Below are 16,321 nucleotides of genomic sequence, written 5' to 3' on the forward strand. Positions count from 1 at the left end.
CCCAATCACAGCTGCGCTTTCTGAACGGGTGATTTCAAACCGCGGTTCAACATCGCTCCTTGCGATTGGTCGGATCTCGCTGGCTCCTCGCGCTCGCTATTGGTTCGCCAGTGGGCGCGGGGCGGGGAGGTACTGAAGGACAGGCACAGAGACCAATGAAAGCGGAGAAAAGTCACTGAGCAGCCAATGGTGGCAGCGGGTCGGAAGTGAGGTGACTTCCTGGAGACGGGCCTGGGGCGGGCAGGGTCCTGGCAACGGTGTCTGCGGAGCCGGAGGTAAACGGCCGGGAACGGGTCTGAGCCGGGGGACCGGGATCGAAAGGAGCGGGACTGAGGGACCGGAGGGACGCGGCCAGGGCCGAGAGCCAGCGGGATTTAGGGCTGCTTTCCGACCCTACGGCCTCCCTGATGGAGGGAAGTAGGAGGCCGGGCCCAACGTCTGGCGGTGCCGCTCCGTGGGTTGTGCCGGGATCGGGGCCGTGGAGCGGGGCTGTGCTGGGCTGAGAAGCGCGGGGGTCTCCTTCCCAACTCGGAATTCCACGCAGCGCTGCAGGCTCGGGGCTGAGCGGTCAGATGAGTGTGAAGAGGAAATGGACCTGGGGTGCTGGTTGGTGCTCGGCTGAACAGGAGCCAGCAGTGAGCAGGGGGCCAAGAAGGCCAACGGCATCCTGGGCTGCGTTAGAAACAGCTGGGCAGCAGGAGCAGGGAGGGAATCATCCCCTGTACTCAACTCTGGTGAGGCCGCACCTCGAGTGCTGTGCCCAGTTTTGGGCCCCTCACTGCAAGAAAGACACTGAGGAGCGTGTCCAGAGAAGGGCAACGAAATGGTGAGGGGTCTGGAGCACAAGGCTGATGAGGAGCGGCTGAGGGAGCTGGGAATGTTCAGTGTGGAGAAGAGGAGGCTCAGGGGAGACTTCCCTGCGCTCTGCAGCTTCCTGAAGGGAGGTTGTGGTGAGGAGGGGTTTGGCCTCTTCTCCCAGGCAACAAACAGGACCCAAGGAAATGGCCACAGGTTGTACCGGAGGAGGTTTGGGTTGGACATGAGGAAGAACTTTTTCTCTCAGTGGTCAGGCACTGCAATGGCTGCTCAGGGCGGTGGTGGAGTCGCCGTCCCTGGCAGCGCTCAAGGGGATCAGGAGCTGCGAGACACGGCTTAGTGCTTGTGGCAGCGGTGGTGACGGGAGAATGGTTGGCCTGGATGATCTTGGAGGCCCTTTCCACCCTTGTGATTCTATGATTCTATGAATTCTCTATGATTCTGCGTGGGGCGACCGCTGAGGCCCAGAAGCCTTTGGTTCCTTGTAGGATGAACGTCGGCGTGGCACACAGCGAGGTGAACCCCAACACGCGGGTGATGAGCAGCCGTGGGATCTGGCTGGCCTACGTCATCTCGGTGGTGGTGCTTCACATCATCCTCCTCAGCATCCCCTTCTTCAGCATCCCTGTGGTGTGGACGCTCACCAACGTCATCCACAACCTGGTGAGTCACGGCTCAGCTGCTCCCTCACAGGGCCACAGTGCAGCTGATGTTTGTCAGCTGTGTCACAGAGTCACAGAACAGTTGGGTTGGAAGGGACCCAAGGATCACAGAGCTCCAATCCCCACCAATGCAGGGCCACCAACCTCCACATTTCAGAGCTGCCAGGCTGCCCAGGGCCCCATCCAGCCTCCAACACCTCCAGGGATGGACGGGGCATCGCAGCCTCTCTGGGCAGCTGTTCAGCCCCTCACTGCTCTCACAGCACACAACTTCCCTGACATCCAACCTCCATCTGCCCTCCCTCAACTTCATTTCCCCTCGTCCTGCTCTCATCTCCCCTTTCAGCACTGCTGTGCTGCGTGCTGCGCCTTGTCCCCAGCTATGGGAAGTGCTGGGGCTCAACGAATGCTTCCAGACCCAGTTCTGTGGAGAACCATTGCTGACAGAGGTTCCTTGGCCTGGGAAACAGCTGTGAGAGCACACAGCACATTTCTGTCCCGTGGCTTGGCTCTGCACAGAGCTCTCAGCTCTCTCTGCCTTTCCTCCAGTCCCATGTGCTGCTGTTGCCTTCTCACCTCTTGCTGAGGCAGAGGCCAGGCTGCTTTGCCTCCGCCTTGCTCTCCTGGAGCAAAAACTGAGTGCAGCCCCATCTGAAGCTCTGTGCATCCCGGAGCTGCCCAGCTCCATCTCCTTGGCTCCGTCCCGGCGTTCCCTCTGCCTGTGTCCCCATCCTGTGTTCACCTGCTGCCTCCTTTCACTTGAAACCCACAGGTCATGTATTTGCTGTTGCACACAGTGAAGGGAACGCCGTTTGAAACCCCGGACCAAGGCAAGGATCGCCTGCTGACGCACTGGGAGCAGATTGACTACGGGCTGCAGTGCACCTCCTCACGCAAGTTCCTCAGCATCTCCCCCGTAGTGCTGTGAGTGTCCTTTTGTGCTGAACGAGGCGTAGGGGAGCAAGGCGGTGCCGTAGGAGGGCTGCTGCTGGTGCATTCAGTGCATTCAGTGCATTCAGTGCATTCAGTGCATTCAGTGCATTCAGCGCACTCAGCCTTGGCCTAGACAGGTCCCAGAGTTTGGGAAGTTCTCTCAGCTGAGAGGTGCTGGGTTTTATACAGCAAACAGCAGCGATTCAGCCAGAACGGCTGGTTTGGGGAAGCGCAGGGTGGCGCAGAACTAACCTGCACCTCGCTCCCTCCCCAGTTACCTCCTCACCAGCTTCTACACCAAGTACGACCCCGTGCACTTCATGATCAACACCGCCTCCCTGCTCAGCGTCCTCCTGCCCAAGCTGCCCCAGTTCCACGGCGTGAGGGTCTTTGGCATCAACAAATACTGAGCCCACGCTCCCACCGTGCCGTGCAGAGCTTCCCACGGGATGGCAGAGCTGGAGGTGGGCGGCTGGGCAGAGCTGTGGGCTGCAGGGAGGATGCAGGAGCAGGGCTGGGCGCGGGGCTGCCGTGCAGTTTGCATGCAGGTCTTTTTGCAAGGGCTTTTTTGGCAAAGTCCTGCGTCTCTTAGGAGTGCCTCACTGAGGCTTCCTCTCTTGGTGCTTTGGTGAAGAGGTGAGTGGTGGGGCTGCATGGAGCGAGTGAGGCGTGTTGCACGCGTGCTTCCCTTAAGGTAAAGCCCTGCGTGGCAATGGGGAAGCACTCAGAAGGGGAGAACTGTTGACTGGTGGGAAGAGTAACCACCCCACGCCTCCTTTGTCTTCATGTTTTGTACATGTCCGTAATAAAGAACTCACAGAGCAGAGCAGCGTCCTCACATGAAGGGAAAGCAGCAGCCCAGTGCTTGCAGCACATCCTGCATGGCCCCCGTTGCCGTTCCGGAGTCCTATGGTTCAGCTGGTTCCAGCAGTGCCACCGCCTGTGGCACATCAGCTTAGAAGCTCCCTGATTACTTTTCAATATATACATCCGTTTAAAAAAACAACAAAAGAAAAAAACAACAAAAAATAGATTTTATTTGAAAGAAGAGCCCTTGTAGTGCCCAACAGAGCACCATCGTCCCCGGCCAGGGAGAGTCTGTGAGCGCCAAGCCGGGCCTCCACGCGCAGCCCTGCACAGCTCAGCGCTGGAAGGGCCGGCGCACCTTCTTCCTCCTCTTGTGCTTGGTGTCACTCTTGGGGGCGGCCCCCTCGGTCCTTGTGGTCCCAGCTGTGGCCCCCTGGGGAGCTGTGGGGGCAGGGGGAGGCGGGAAGCCCCCAGGCACCTGTCCTGAGGTCCCTTGAAACACACGGGTGAAGAAGTCCTGCAGGTCGGCGGCAGAGCTGGGGCTGCCCTTGGAAGTGCTCCTGGTGGTGGGAAGCAGAGCCGGGTGGGAATCCGGGGGTCCCAATGCAGCCCCGGTGCCCGCGCACAGAGCCCCCCGCTTTGCCCAGCCCCCGGGGTTCCCCGTCCCGCTGCCAGCTCTCACCTCTGCCGCCCGCCCGCGCCAGAACTCCGCACCCCGAAGGAGATGTGGTAGGGGACACGGTGGGTGTCCGGGCAGATCCCCACGCGCTGACAGCCAGCCCATTCTGTGGGGAGACATGTGGCGTCGCGGGGGGCTCGCGCTCACCCTGCTGACACCCAGGGACGCGATGCGCCCACCTGTGATGTCGTAGACCTTGCCATCCATCACGGCAAAGTAGGTGATCTTCAGCCCCAGCAGGCTGGACTCAGCCCACAGGTCGCCCTCCTCGGCGGGGTGCAGCTGGCTGCACTCGGCGCAGTAGCGGGCGCTGAGCGGATCGCGGTCCATCTCAAACCTCCTGCAACAGCAGCGCCATCTCAGCCCCCAGCGCGGCTCTTCAGGGACGGCCTGGAGCGCTGTGCCTGCAGCCGGAGCCCCGGGCCCTACCTGTGCTTGCCCTGGCATTTGCTGCACATCATGGTGTTCATGGCCTCCTTCAGGTCATCCTGCAGCCGGCTCAGGAACTCGCTCACCGATCTGCTCAGCTCGCTCTCTGCCATCCTTTTGCTGCGGCCACCGCAGGGACAGAGCCGCGGTCAGAGCCCTGCGTGGGGCCAGCAGCCAAAGCACCTCCGAGACGCAAGCTTTGGGGCAGGAACTGGAGCGGGCAGCCCCCCTTCTCCCAGCAACCCACCCCCACAGCAGCGCACTCACATCTCGTACTCCTTCCTCTTCTCGGGGCTGCTGACGATGTCCCACGCCGCTCGCAGCACCTTGAAGGCCTCTTCAGCTCGCGGGTGCTCACTTTTATCCGGATGAACCTGGAAAGCACAGAGGACTCAGCGCTGCATCCCGGCAAGGCCGCGAGCAACGCACAGCCGCCACGCACCAGCACGGCCAGCCGCCGATACGCCTTCCTCAGCTCCGCATCCGACGCTGTCATTTCCACTCCCAGCGCCTGGAAGGGGTTCAGCTCCTCCTCGGGCACCTCGGCCATGGCCAGCAGCCGGGACACCTCCTCCGCCGAGCTGCCGGGAGCTCCCATGTCGCAGCCGGGCACGGCATCCCCCGTCCCGCAGCTCGCCCGCAGCTCCTCGGGTGCGCTTCGCCGCCACCGGGCCCAGAAGCGCCACCAAGTCCCATTCACCCCGAGGAACCCGCGCGTCCGGCGGAGGACGGCGGAATCGAGCAGCTCCGCCAGCCGGGTCCTGCCCAGCGCGCTCACACCGGCGGCCAACAGACGCCAGCAGAGCCGCAGCGCGCCCAGCAGCAGCACGAGCAGCAGCAGCAGCAGCGCGCACAGCATCCACAGCAGCCGCAGCGCCAGCTCGCCGCCCGCCCGCAGCCCCCGGGCCGCCCTCAGGCCGACTCGCCGCGTCCATCCGCGCACGCCGCCCGGTGCCGTCCCTCCTATCCCGGCGCTCAGGCAGGAGCACAGCGGGCTCAGCGCCGCTTCCAGCAACGCCTTCAACCGGGCCCCGCCGCCCCGCCGCCCCCGGCCGCTCTCCTCCTTCTCCTTCAGGGCGGAACGCGGCCGCTGTCTCCTCCGCAGCCTCCGGGTCGCCCTTCCCGGGTCCTCGTCGCCCTCCTCGGGGCCGGGCTCGGTACGCCGGCGGCAGCCCAGAGCGCAGGATCCGTCCCGGGGCGGGGGGGCCCGGGGCGCGGCTCGCTCCCCCCGGCAGCCGCAAGGACCGGGCCCGTCGGGGGCCGAAGCGCCGTCCCCGTCTCCTTCCTCGTTGCCGTCGTCTTCGGGCGGTTCCGGCCCGCAGTCCCCGTTCCAGGCGGCGCTGCGCGGGGGGCTCCGGGCTGAACGCTCCCGGCCGCCGCCGCCGCCGCCGCCCCCCGCGGCCTCCGGTGGGGGCTGAGCCATGGCGGCGGCCCGGGCCCTACGTCACCGCCATCGTCCCCGTGCCTGCAACCGGGAGCGGGCTCAGCGCCGCGGGATCGCCGCCAGGGTTGGGATCCGAGCCGGGGAGGCCCGCGGGCACGGGGGAGCGGAACGGCGGCCGCCTACGGCGGTCGGAGGACGAAGCGGAGGCTCCGCGGTGCCGCCGCCCGCCGGGGCCGCTCTCACCGGTGCCGGCGCGGGGGGGGGTCCGCCACCGCCTCCCGCCCCCCCCCCGGGTCCCTCACGCTCCTCACTTCCGCCTTCCGCCCGCCCGCCGCAGCCGCCGAGCTCACTTCCGGGGGCGTGGCCCGACGTCGTGCGTCACCTCCCTCGCCACGCCTGCTAACGGCCCCGCCCCTTTAACCCCTTCGTTGCCGGTCTCGGAGCCCGCCTCGGTGCTTCCCGTGCATCTCGGGACGCACCGAGGCGCCCTGGGAGACCCGCAGCGCTCCGTGCGGCGCCTCGGAGGACTCCGCGGAACCCAAACCGAGCCCTAGAGCATCTCGGGGTGCTCCTCGAGTTCTTCAGCGTGCTCTGCGGGGTGCCCTAGAGGACTCCATGCACCCCCCCTGTGCACCCTAGGGCATCCCAGAATACTCCCCGAGCTGCTCAGTGCCCTTTGGGGCGCCCTAGAGGACTCTAAACACAACCCCCCGTATTCCTTAAGGCATCCCAGAATACTCCCCGAGCCCCTCAGTGCTCCGTAGGACACTCTAGAGGTCCCCAACATCTCCTCCGTGCGCACCCGCGCATCCCATAATATTCCCAGAGCTCCTCGGTGTGCTCCAAGGGGCACCCAAAGGCTCCGCACTGTGCCCTGTGCGACTCTGAGCACCCTCCGGATTTACTGCAGGGCCCCCCCAAAGCTCCCAGTTACGCCCTATGGCCCCACACAGCCCCCCCCGGTGGGGTCCTCCGCCGGCCCCCCTGCGACGTGGCTGCGATGCGGCATTCGGGCACCGGGCGGCGGCCGTGAGCCGAGCGGAGACCCGTCCCGAGGTCGGTCTCCGAGTGTCGGGGCACGGGGATGGAGAGATGGAGGGATGGAGGGATGGAAGGATGGAGGGATGGAGGGACAGAGGGATGGACAGATGGATGGATCGAAGGATGGTGGGATGGATGGATGGAAGGATGGAGGGATGCAGGGATGGGAGGATGGAAGGATGGAGAGATGAAGAGATGGAAGGATATAGAGGAATGGAGGGATGGAGGGATGGAGGGATGTGGGGCACTGGAGCGCAGTTCCCTTGAGAGAGGGTTTGGGGGGGGGGGGTGGTCAGGGGGCACTGTTTTCAAACAAAAGAAAGACTTTAGGGTAAGATCCATAGAGCACAGGGAGGCAGATGTATGTACACTATATACAGAGGCACAGGTGGCATTGAGACCCCCCTGCCCGCCATCCCTCCTCTTCTCCCATCCATTGGAAATGATGGCAGGTGGGGATGTGTCACCAAGGAGGGTGGGGGTGAGGGCAAAGGCATCGAGGGGGACAACAAAAACGTGGGGGGTGGGGGGTGGGGGGGTTGCCTGCAGAGATGGGGGGTGGTGGAACTCTTTGGTTTCGACACTGTGGCTGCACAGGTCTGCTGTGTCACACCCAGCAATACCCTTCTACCCCTCCGGAGGAGCACAGCACCCCCAGACCAAGGAGGGCTGTGTGGTGCGTCCCCCCTCCCCCCCCAGGCCACACACCTGCGGTAGGTGGGGGACCCCCACGCCTCTCCCCAAAGGCACTTTGGCCCCACGCATCCCGCCTGCACGCCGGGTGCTCCTCCCCCCTCCCCCCCCCCCCCTCCAAACTCAAGAGAGGGAGTTGAGGAAGTGGCTCTCCCCAGCCAAGGTGCTCAGCATGGAGCTCATGTCACCCACAGCCATGTTGGCACCGCCGGGTGCCGGCAACAGGAGACCCCCAGTGGGGCTGGGGGGGCCGGGCAGGAGCGTGGAGCTCTCTGCATCCTCCACGATGGCAGCGAAGTCCAGGTGAGTGTTCTCCAGGTCCAGCGAGTCCAGGCTGTTGAACGCCTGCTGCCCCGAGTCTGGGTAGAAGCAAGAGCTGCCTTTGTTGCCCCCCAGGCTCCCAGTGCAGTGCCCGGGACCCCCACAGCTTGCAGCAGGCAGACCCTGAAGCTTGTGGCTGCCTTTGCCCACCTGGCCCGGGTAGCAGAGCAGCGTGTCACCGGGCACCTCAGGGGCAGGGTGGACGGGGGGCAGACGCAGCCCGCGCTGGGGGTTGGCACCTGCTGCCTCATAGGAGGGGTTGGGCTCTGCCAGGTTGCCCCCATAGCCCACGCTGTTCTGGTGTCCCGGTGGCTTGGCACCGCTGGGGGGATGTGGCACCATTTCAGGGTTAAAGCACGGGGGGCTCAGGAAGTGGGGGTTCTCCAGCAGCCCCTGCAGGTGATTCGTTTTGGGCTGGTAACCGGAGTATTTGGGGCCCAGGTAGGGCGGTGCGCACGTGCCCTGGTACTGCCCAGACTCACTGCCCAGCCCCACGCCGGCCTCGCCAGCCCCGGGGGGCTCCCCCCACATCAGAGCCTGCTGCGCCTGCACGTAGCTGCGGACCATCACCTCTTTGGCCTGCAAAGTGGGGGTGTGGGCTCTCCTCCCCCGCGAGCTCAGCACAGCCACGTAGCTGCTGGCTGTCTGCTCCTCGGCCCGGTACCCGCTCATGGTTTGGCCGAACGTGGGCTGTTGTGCGGCTTTGGCATTCTGGCACGGAGTGAGGGCCGGGGCCGGCGCCGAGTACCGCTGCTCAGATTTGATCTGCAGGCAGTTCAAGCGGTGCCCATCAGAAAAGCCGCCATCCTGGCACGCGCTCATCAGCCTTGGGTGCTGCACGCAGTGGCTGGGCGGTGGGTACGGAGCGGTGTGACGGTGGCAGTGCGTCTCAGCCATGGCACCGACTCCCGGCTGCCCAGAGCTCAGCTCCAGATGACTGCTTGGTTGGGGTTCCTCCCACTGGGGCAGCACGGCCCCGCTGCCAGCTCGCAGGCCGGGGAAGTGCTGGTTCATCTGGCACTGCGGCAGGGAGAACTCGGGCTGCAGCAGTGCCTCCTCCATCTCTCCGTGCCCACCCGGGTTCAGCTGCATTCCCCCACCCGGGGTCCGCGGAGCGCTGCCGTACAGACCCCCACACTGCAGCTGCACGTTGGCCCCCTGGCACGGGAAGCTTTCCTCAGGGTAGTTCAAGAACGGGTCCATTTCCAGCAAGCCGGACTCCGTGCCAGGTGCGGGGCCCTCGGCGTTCACGCTCTCCAGGTAAACATTCTCACTGATGCTGGGGGGGCGCGGGGAGAAGCCTCGGAGCTGGAGGGTGGCGTCGGAAGCAGGCAGGGGCTGCAGGGCAGCTCTGCTCCCTCCCGGCGCGCTCACGTTCCCCGCGCTTTTAAAACGCTGCACTTTGGGCACAGCGTAGCACTGAGGGTCGGCGGCGGTCCGGGCCGGGTCGCTGGCCCTCCTCGCCCCGTTCCCAGGCACCAGATGAGGGTGAAGGCTGCTCACGTAGCGCTCGTTGGAGCTGTGCCTCCGCAGCAAACCGTTCGTAAAGAAGGGGGGCACGGCCGGCTCGAGGCAGTCCCCGGGCAAGCCGCCGTGGCCGCCCGTGGGCAGCGGCTCCACGCTGGGCAGCGGGGTCGGGGGCGGCCCGCCCGTAGCCGCGGCGTATTTGGCTCTGAGGCGGTAGCGCTGGGCCGGGCTGAGGCCGCCCACACCGGGCAGCGCTCCGCAGGGGTTGGCGCTGCCGGAGCGCCGCGGCTCATCCGGAGAGACCCGCTCGTAGCCGTCCGAGCATCCCGGCATCGTCCCCGCCTCGCCGGCCGGGTTTGACCCCATCAGGTACGGGGACGCGGCGGAGGAGCGGCGGCTGACGGTGTAGGCTGAGCTGACGGTGCTGGTGGCGCTGCTGCGGCGCTCGCTCGGTGGAACGGCCAGCTCTGCCGCCGACAGATCCGCGATGCGGCGCTGCGATACGGCCGGCGGCACGCAGAGCCCGGGCCCGTCTCCAGGCGGACCTGGAAGAGAAGGGCAGTTACGCCTCCAGGGCCACCGCACGGCCGGTGCCTGCGTGACGCCGAGCTGAGCGGCGAGCCCGACGCACTGGGAGGAAGGGAAGCCGTCCAGAGGGAGCCGGACGGGCTGGAGAAGTGGGGCCACGAAGAGCTGATGGGGTTCAGTAGGGCCAAGAGCGGGTGCTGCGTTTGGGTCGGGGCAAAGCCAGGTGTTGCTGCAGACTGGGGGAAGAGCTCGAGAGCAGCCCGGAAAGGCAGCTGTGTTCCGGGCTGCTTTAAAAGAGGGGCGGCCAGCAGGGACAGGGAGGTGATCGTCCGCTCTGCTCGGCTCTTGTGAGGCCCCATCTGCAGCGCTGCGTCCAGGCCTGGGGCCCCCAGCACAGGAAGGACGTGGAGCTCTGGGAGCAGGTCCAGAGGAGGGCACTGAGATGAGCAGAGGGCTGGAGCAGCGCTGCTGTGAGGAAAGGTTGAGGGAACTGGGCTTGGAGAAGATAAGGCTGTGGGGAGACCTCATGGTGGCCTTCCAGTGCTTGGGGGGAGCAGATAAACAGGAGGGGGAACGGCTGTTTGTGAGGGTGGGTGGTGATGGGACAAGGGGAATGGTTTTAAACTGAGCCAGGGGAAGTTCAGGTGGGATATGAGGAGGAAGTTTTTCACACAGGGTGGTGAGGCACTGGAACAGGCTGCTCAAGGAGGCTGTGGATGCCCCATGCCTGCAGGCATTCAAGGCCAGGCTGGATGTGGCTCTGGGCAGCCTGGGCTGGTGGCTGGCGACCTGCGCACAGCAGGGGGTTGGAACTGGATGAGCATTGTGGTCCTTTTCAACCCAGGCCATTCTATCATTCTATGAAATGATCCTATAGGATTGAAGTAAAAAACGGGGCACAGCTCCCAGTGTGTGCGCCAACAGCTCCCTGCTGCACACCGCATCCAGGAGGTCTCACCGGCTCCGGGGATGGCTGGCAGATTCAGGCCCTTGGTAGCCGACGGCTTCCTCATCTGCTTCAGCTTGTCAATGCGAAGGTTCTCGAGCTTCTGGAGGGCCATCAGCCCCGAGGTGCCCATGGGCTCCCCAGGCACCACCTCCTCCAGCGTGGACAGGTCCTCGTAGCTGCCCCCCGTGTTGCCCGTCATCTCCACGCCGCTGTCGTTGTTGGTGGTGCTGCCGAGGGGCGAGCGGTCACTGCTGCACGATGACTGCCCACCAGGGCTGGGCTGTGGCTTCTGGGGGCGGACCAAAGGAAAAAGAAGGGTCAGACACCCATTAATGCAAACCGGGATGCAAACCGACTTCACCACCGCCACCGCCAGCAGCCCCCGGCTCCTCACCGAGGCGAAGTCAGGCACCAGCAGCTTGCTGTCATCCTTCCGGATCTCAGCAGGGCCGTTGGTGTTTTTCTCCTGCTTCATGTCCTGCGGTGCCCCGGAGGCAGGCAGCGTGTGGCCAGGCACCGCACTGCCCCGGTGCTTCTTGGTGACGTGGGCATCGGGGCCGTGCACCGTCTTCACGTGTTTGCGCAGGGAGCTGGGATCCGTGTAGCGCTTGGTGCAGCCCGGGATCTTGCAGATGTACGGCTTCTGTGGGGGGAAAAAGGTGCAAGGAGGGGTTAGGAGTGGTTGGATGTGATCCTTGAAGGTCCCTTCCGGTGGAACCGCTGCGTTTCATTCCATTCCAAACTCCTTCCAACGAAGGACCAGAATCCCCTCCTCATCCTCTCCAGTAGATCTGGGAGCTGAGGAAACAGAGGGTGGGATGGACAGAGACTGGATCCCTTTGTGGGGTGTTAGAGGTCATAAAGAGGAAGAATATAAGGACAGTGTCCCTGCATGGCGCGGGGATAAAGGGATCCTGGTGGGTAACCTCGGAAGAAAGGAACCTGGGGATCTATTACAGTGGGCAAGAAGGGAATCAAAGAATCATAGAATGTCTTGGGTTTCAAGAGACCCCAAGGATGATCAAGCTCCAATCCCCTGCCACATGCAGGGCCACCAACCTCCACATCTCATGAGAAAAAGTCCCAGGGACCAACAGCAGCCCAAGGGGAACCCAGAGGGCGGCAGCCCCAGATGTACCTCATTGGAGTGGGTGCGGTTTTGGTGCTTGGCCCGGTCGGAAGCGTTGGAGAAGGCTTTGTTACAACCCTCGTGTTCGCACACGTAGGGTTTCTCACCCGTGTGGGAGCGCAGATGTGTCTTGAGGTTCTCCAGACGGGAGTACGCTTTGTTACAGCCCTCAAACTGCAGGGGAGAGCGGAGCAAAACACGGCTCAACCTTAAACAGACCCTGCATGACCACAGCGCACTGCCTGCAGCCCCTTCGCCCTCCTGACCCGTGCCACGCTGCACCCCCACCCGCCATGCACGCCTTGGCTCCAGGCGCAGCTGTGCCACCACTGAGCACAGGGCTCTGGGCTTCGGACCAAATTGCTCCGCGTGCCACCAGGCTGCCAACCAACCCGCCTCATTCTCCAGCCCCGAGTCCCCCGCAGTGCCACACGCCGCCCTCAGCTCTGCGAAAAACCCCGTCCCATCTCACCGTGCACTTGTGAGGCTTCTCGCCCGTGTGACGCCTCATGTGCACCACCAGCATGTACTGCGCCTTGAAGGGCCGCTGCTCCCGCGAGCACGCTGCCCAGTGGCACACGAACTCTTTCTTCTCCCCGTGGATGTGCTCGTTGTTGATGTGCTGGGGAGAAGAGGGAATCACGAGGGGCACGGGGGAGGGCACCCAGTGTCAGGGGCAAATTAAGACGAGACGTGGGAAAACGCGGATATGGAGGGAGAGGGACGGGTGGGGGAGACGCTGGGGGAATAAAGAGAGGTCAGATGGCGTGTGGAGGAAGCGGGGGGCACTGGAAGTGGCTGGGGGCTAACTGGGGGTGGCCAAGAGAAGATATGGGGGTCATGGAGCGTCTGAAGGGAGGCACGGAGAAGAAAGCAGGGAGTTTGGATGCACCAGAGCTTCGGGAGAGCTGGCTCGGGGGTGAGGAAGGGCAGGCTGAGTGGCGTCCCTTGGCACACGGTATGGGAAGATCACAAAGAACTTGCCCAGGTGAAGAGGAGGATGCATCTCCCTCCCTTCCAACACCGCTCACCCGTGTGGTGAGTTCTAGAAGTGGTGGGGAGAGCCGCAGGTTCAGCCCAAGACAGGGCAGTCTGAGCAGGAGCGAGGGGTTGACACAGCGGCACGTCAGCCAGTGGCCCGAGCACAGGGTCGGGGACGTGGGGTGCCCAGGTAGGATCTAACTCACATGCACCAGCTGCTCCTGCGTGTCAAACTCCTTGGCACAGCCATCCCAGTAGCAGTTTGTTTCATAGATGGTCTCAAATTCGGGTTTCCCATCCTCCTTCTCCAGATCTTCCCGAACGCTGAGCATCCCCAACAAGGGGTCCTGGAGGAGCACGGCCAGGTGAGAACTCCAAGGTGGGATTCTGTGTCCTCCCTGCTCCTGGGAGCGGCACAGGGGAGAGCGTGGAGCTGTTGGGAGCAGGGCAGTCCAAAGGCCTGGGGAGTACCTGTGTGCCTGCGGAGGCTGGACTGGAGATGTCACCCTCAGATTTCTCCTCTGCGTATTTGGCTGTCAGAGGGCTACTCAGGCTCCTCTCCAACTTCAGCTGCTGCAGTGGCAGGGGGAAATTGCAAAGCAGTCAGCAGCAGGACGCCCAACCGTTACGTGGGATGCACAGCATCCCTGCGGCCCCATACCTGGCAGTGTTTGAGGGGCCCATGAGCCGGGGTGTGATGGAGGAGCCCCGGGCGGGACGACAGGGTTTCGTGGGAGCTGCACGGTGGCAGGGGTGGAGTGTGGCTGAACAGTTGCCCTTGGCCCTTCTGCTGCCCCGGAGGGTTCTGGTACCCCAACGATGGACTGCAAAGAGCAAAAGGGATATGCAAGCGACACCAGCACAGGACAGGAGTTTGGGCAGGGATCTGAGCTCCCAGCAGCTCCTGCCCTAGCACACCAGCCTCATTGCCCTCCCGCTCTGGGATAACTGCTCCCAGTTTGGCCCCTGGCATTCCCCAAGCTGGGCAACAGCACTCAGGTTCCTGCACTCAGAGGCTGTCTGCATGCCCGTGAGTCGAAGTCTGGCGCCCACCTGATGCTGCTGATGGAGAGGTGACCATAGGAGCCACTGGCGGAGGCACAACGGGAGTTGATGAAGGCAACGAGGGAGTTGGGCGAGGTGCGGATCACCGTCTGCAGGTCAACGCTGGAGTCTGACAGGGGTGAGATGGACAGTGCCCGCTTCTTGCCCAGCTTGCCGGCACCACGGGGCGTTGAGAACCGCGAGCCTGGGACAGTGGCAGAGAGTGGAGGGCACCGCTCTTAGGATTGGTCCTGGAAGGCTGAAGCAACTGAAGCGACCCCCAAGGACACAAGCCCGGTGCTTTGGAGCCTGCAGGAGCACCTGGAGCTTGCTGGGTGCTGGGTCCAGATTGTGGCAAAGCTCAGAAGCATCCCTCCTCCCAGTCACAAACCCTAAGAGGTATCTGAAGATCTGAAGCCCTTGACACGCACCGACTCCTTTCTACAACCTAGACCAGCCCAAAATAAGTGCCCAGTCCTTCTGGCCAACAGCAGCCCCTGCGTGAGCCGACACAGATTTCCACAGCAACAACTCTGTCGCAGGAGGGATCCCTGAAGCCCCAGCAGCTTCAGCCATCTCAGCACTGCCGGAGGCGCCCAAACCCCTCATCAACCCCTCACTTGGAGCACGGACTCACCATCAGCACCACCCGGATGCTCAGTGCCGGGCACCAGCCCATAGCCATGGTGACTGCTGGCGAGGCTGGGCGGATGGCACACCGAGAAATCGAGTCCTGGGGGGCAGGGAGGGAAAGGAAGGGTGAAGGGTGTGAGAGGGAGACGCCGAGCCTCCCGCTGAAGGCACGCGTCCATCCCCGGCACCGCGCGTGCTGGGGGAGCTGTGACCGACCTTGCAGCGCCGCTGTGCCCGCAGAGGCTCCGTGCAGCGGCCGCGGGCAGCAGTGCTCAGCGTAGCCGGGGCCCTGAGGCGTGACGGGGTTGAACATGGCACAGCGGGGCCTGCCCGGCCTTCAGGGCCGCGTCTGCTCCTCGCCGAGGGGCCGGCGCCGGTCGAGGCCTGCGGAGAGCAAAGCCCCGGCCTCGCGTTGCTCGGTGCCCGCAGGGGGCGCCGCGGCGCCGCGCAGGCAGCGCCCGGGCCTCGGGGCCTCACGGGCCGCATCCCGAGCAGGCCGCAGCGCCCCGCAGGCCGAGGCCTTCCCACTCTGCCCACACACAGCCCTGTGTGCCCGGCCAAAAGGCCCGGAGCTTGGGGGAGCAGCCCCGGGGTTGGGGAGCAGCCAACCTAACCCTAACCCTGCATCCCACAGCTTGGCGCACACGGGATCCCGGGCAGAAAAGTGCACTCAATGGAACCTCGCCACAGACCCATCAGACGTGGGACTCCTGTCTGCCCGCCCACCTGCCCCTCATAGGGCATCCTGCTGCTGCCCATCTGTGAGCAGACATCAGTTCTGCACTACGAGAGCAGTGAGGGGCTGAACAGCTGCCAGAGAGGCTGCGATGCCCCATCCAAACCTGGAGGTGTTGGAGGCCAGGCTGGATGGGGCCCTGGGCAGCCTGGGCTGCTGTGAAACGTGGAGGTTGGTGGCCCTGCATGGCACAGGGGGGTTGGAGCTCCGTGATCCTGGAGCTCCCTTCCAACCCAACGGTGCTTTGGTTCTGTGAGCCCCTCACCCTAAGGACTCTCCTCCTCCCCAGGACCAGGGCAGCTTTCTGCACGGGGCACAGATGTGAAGCACGGCTGGGGCTCATGGTGTGCGCCTGGAGGGGAGCAGGGGCTGCTGCCAGGGGAGGGCAGCACGCAGAGCCCGCATCCCTCTGTTTCTGGTACAGATTTAGATGAAAAATGGCCTTAAAAACGATCCAGTTTCCAGCCTGTAAAAATTGCAAGCCCTGACGGCCGCAACAAGAATGGAAGGCACAGATGGATGGAGCCGCTCTTGGACCCAGGCTGGCATCACAGTTGCAGATCACTCCCAGCCCTGCCCTGCCCACGGCTCCCCGCCCTGCCTGCAGGCCAAACCCTGCCCCGTCCCACCTACGCAGCCCACGGGGCTCAGCCCTGCCTGGAGCCCGGGCCCCGTTTCCACCCACCAGCCCACGGCTCTGCCCCCACCATTCTGCCCCAGGACCCCCATGGGTTTGCGAGAGAACCAAGGAGCGGGGGAACGGGCGCACGTGGGTGGCACTGCTTCCAAGGCCCCCTCCGCCTCCCCCATGGAGGAATTGCCCCAAAGAAGGGGGCTGGGGGAGCGGGAGCCCCTCACCCTGCTGGGAAAGAGCTGGGTTGAGTTGGGAGCACAGGGGTGAGGGGGGCAGCGATTCTTCCGCATGAGTTGCCCCTTTGAAAGCTTGTCTAGGGGCTTTGTGAGAGTGTCAGGCAGGAAGAATGGAGGGGGGGCCTGCAGGGCAGCACGGTGGTGGGGCTGGGGGCAGCAAAGGGAAAGACGGGAGGAGGAAATGGAGGAGATGGAGGGGAGGACGGGGGGCTCTTACCT

The 16,321-nt window shown here is 64.3% G+C and overlaps 3 protein-coding genes across 4 annotated transcripts; 1 reads left to right on the plus strand and 2 right to left on the minus strand.

Moving 5' to 3' along the window:
* Positions 1–211: 211 nt before the first annotated feature.
* On the plus strand, positions 212–3,398 carry ORMDL2 (ORMDL sphingolipid biosynthesis regulator 2). 2 transcript variants are annotated; one of them, XR_006182786.1, is made up of 5 exons: positions 212–275; positions 1,305–1,479; positions 2,251–2,402; positions 2,686–2,875; positions 3,223–3,398. XR_006182786.1 is itself a non-coding variant. In XM_042893781.1 (4 exons), the coding sequence occupies exons 2-4, from the start codon at positions 1,306–1,308 to the stop codon at positions 2,819–2,821; spliced, it is 462 nt and encodes a 153-aa protein (XP_042749715.1). In that variant the 5' UTR covers positions 212–275; position 1,305; the 3' UTR covers positions 2,822–3,235. The 2 variants fall into 2 exon arrangements, 1 of the variants encoding a protein (XP_042749715.1); XM_042893781.1 differs by having other exon boundaries at positions 2,686–3,235.
* Positions 3,399–3,426: 28 nt separating this feature from the next.
* DNAJC14 (DnaJ heat shock protein family (Hsp40) member C14) lies at positions 3,427–5,764 on the minus strand. The gene is made up of 6 exons (XM_042893780.1): positions 4,769–5,764; positions 4,594–4,700; positions 4,327–4,446; positions 4,077–4,237; positions 3,901–4,003; positions 3,427–3,778 (listed from the first exon to the last, which is right to left on the minus strand). The coding sequence occupies exons 1-6, from the start codon at positions 5,747–5,749 to the stop codon at positions 3,553–3,555; spliced, it is 1,698 nt and encodes a 565-aa protein (XP_042749714.1). The 5' UTR covers positions 5,750–5,764; the 3' UTR covers positions 3,427–3,552.
* Positions 5,765–7,567: 1,803 nt separating this feature from the next.
* On the minus strand, positions 7,568–14,830 carry GLI1 (GLI family zinc finger 1). The gene is made up of 11 exons (XM_042893783.1): positions 14,713–14,830; positions 14,501–14,596; positions 13,873–14,068; positions 13,481–13,643; positions 13,291–13,392; positions 13,026–13,166; positions 12,311–12,460; positions 11,848–12,012; positions 11,104–11,352; positions 10,719–10,998; positions 7,568–9,777 (listed from the first exon to the last, which is right to left on the minus strand). Exons 1-11 carry the CDS (start codon positions 14,807–14,809, stop codon positions 7,568–7,570), a joined length of 3,849 nt encoding a protein of 1,282 aa, XP_042749717.1. The 5' UTR covers positions 14,810–14,830.
* Between the last annotated feature and the right edge of the window lie 1,491 nt (positions 14,831–16,321).

The sequence above is a fragment of the Lagopus leucura genome, unplaced genomic scaffold (genome assembly GCF_019238085.1).
Source record: "Lagopus leucura isolate 7727_CA_CO unplaced genomic scaffold, USGS_WTPT01 229-7_obj-0_obj, whole genome shotgun sequence".
In the NCBI taxonomy this organism is placed as follows: Eukaryota; Metazoa; Chordata; class Aves; order Galliformes; family Phasianidae; genus Lagopus; species Lagopus leucura.

Bases quoted from the DNA above. Each gene is read 5' to 3' on its own strand.
- DNAJC14 (XM_042893780.1), bottom strand. From the start codon at position 5,749: ATGGCTCAGCCCCCACCGGAGGCCGCGGGGGGCGGCGGCGGCGGCGGC. The intron at 4,447-4,593 runs GTGAGTGCGCTG...CGGTGGCCGCAG, and splicing joins AAGAGGAAGGAGTACGAGAT to CAAAAGGATGGCAGAGAGCG. The intron at 4,238-4,326 runs GTAGGGCCCGGG...CTGCTGTTGCAG, and splicing joins AAATGCCAGGGCAAGCACAG to GAGGTTTGAGATGGACCGCG.
- GLI1 (XM_042893783.1), bottom strand. From the start codon at position 14,809: ATGTTCAACCCCGTCACGCCTCAGGGCCCCGGCTACGCTGAGCACTGC. The intron at 13,644-13,872 runs GTGGGCGCCAGA...TGCTCTTTGCAG, and splicing joins CTCTCCATCAGCAGCATCAG to TCCATCGTTGGGGTACCAGA. The intron at 13,167-13,290 runs GTACTCCCCAGG...GTGCTCCTCCAG, and splicing joins CAGCCTCCGCAGGCACACAG to GACCCCTTGTTGGGGATGCT.
- ORMDL2 (XM_042893781.1), top strand. From the start codon at position 1,306: ATGAACGTCGGCGTGGCACACAGCGAGGTGAACCCCAACACGCGGGTG. The intron at 1,480-2,250 runs GTGAGTCACGGC...TGAAACCCACAG, and splicing joins CCAACGTCATCCACAACCTG to GTCATGTATTTGCTGTTGCA. The intron at 2,403-2,685 runs GTGAGTGTCCTT...CTCCCTCCCCAG, and splicing joins AGCATCTCCCCCGTAGTGCT to TTACCTCCTCACCAGCTTCT.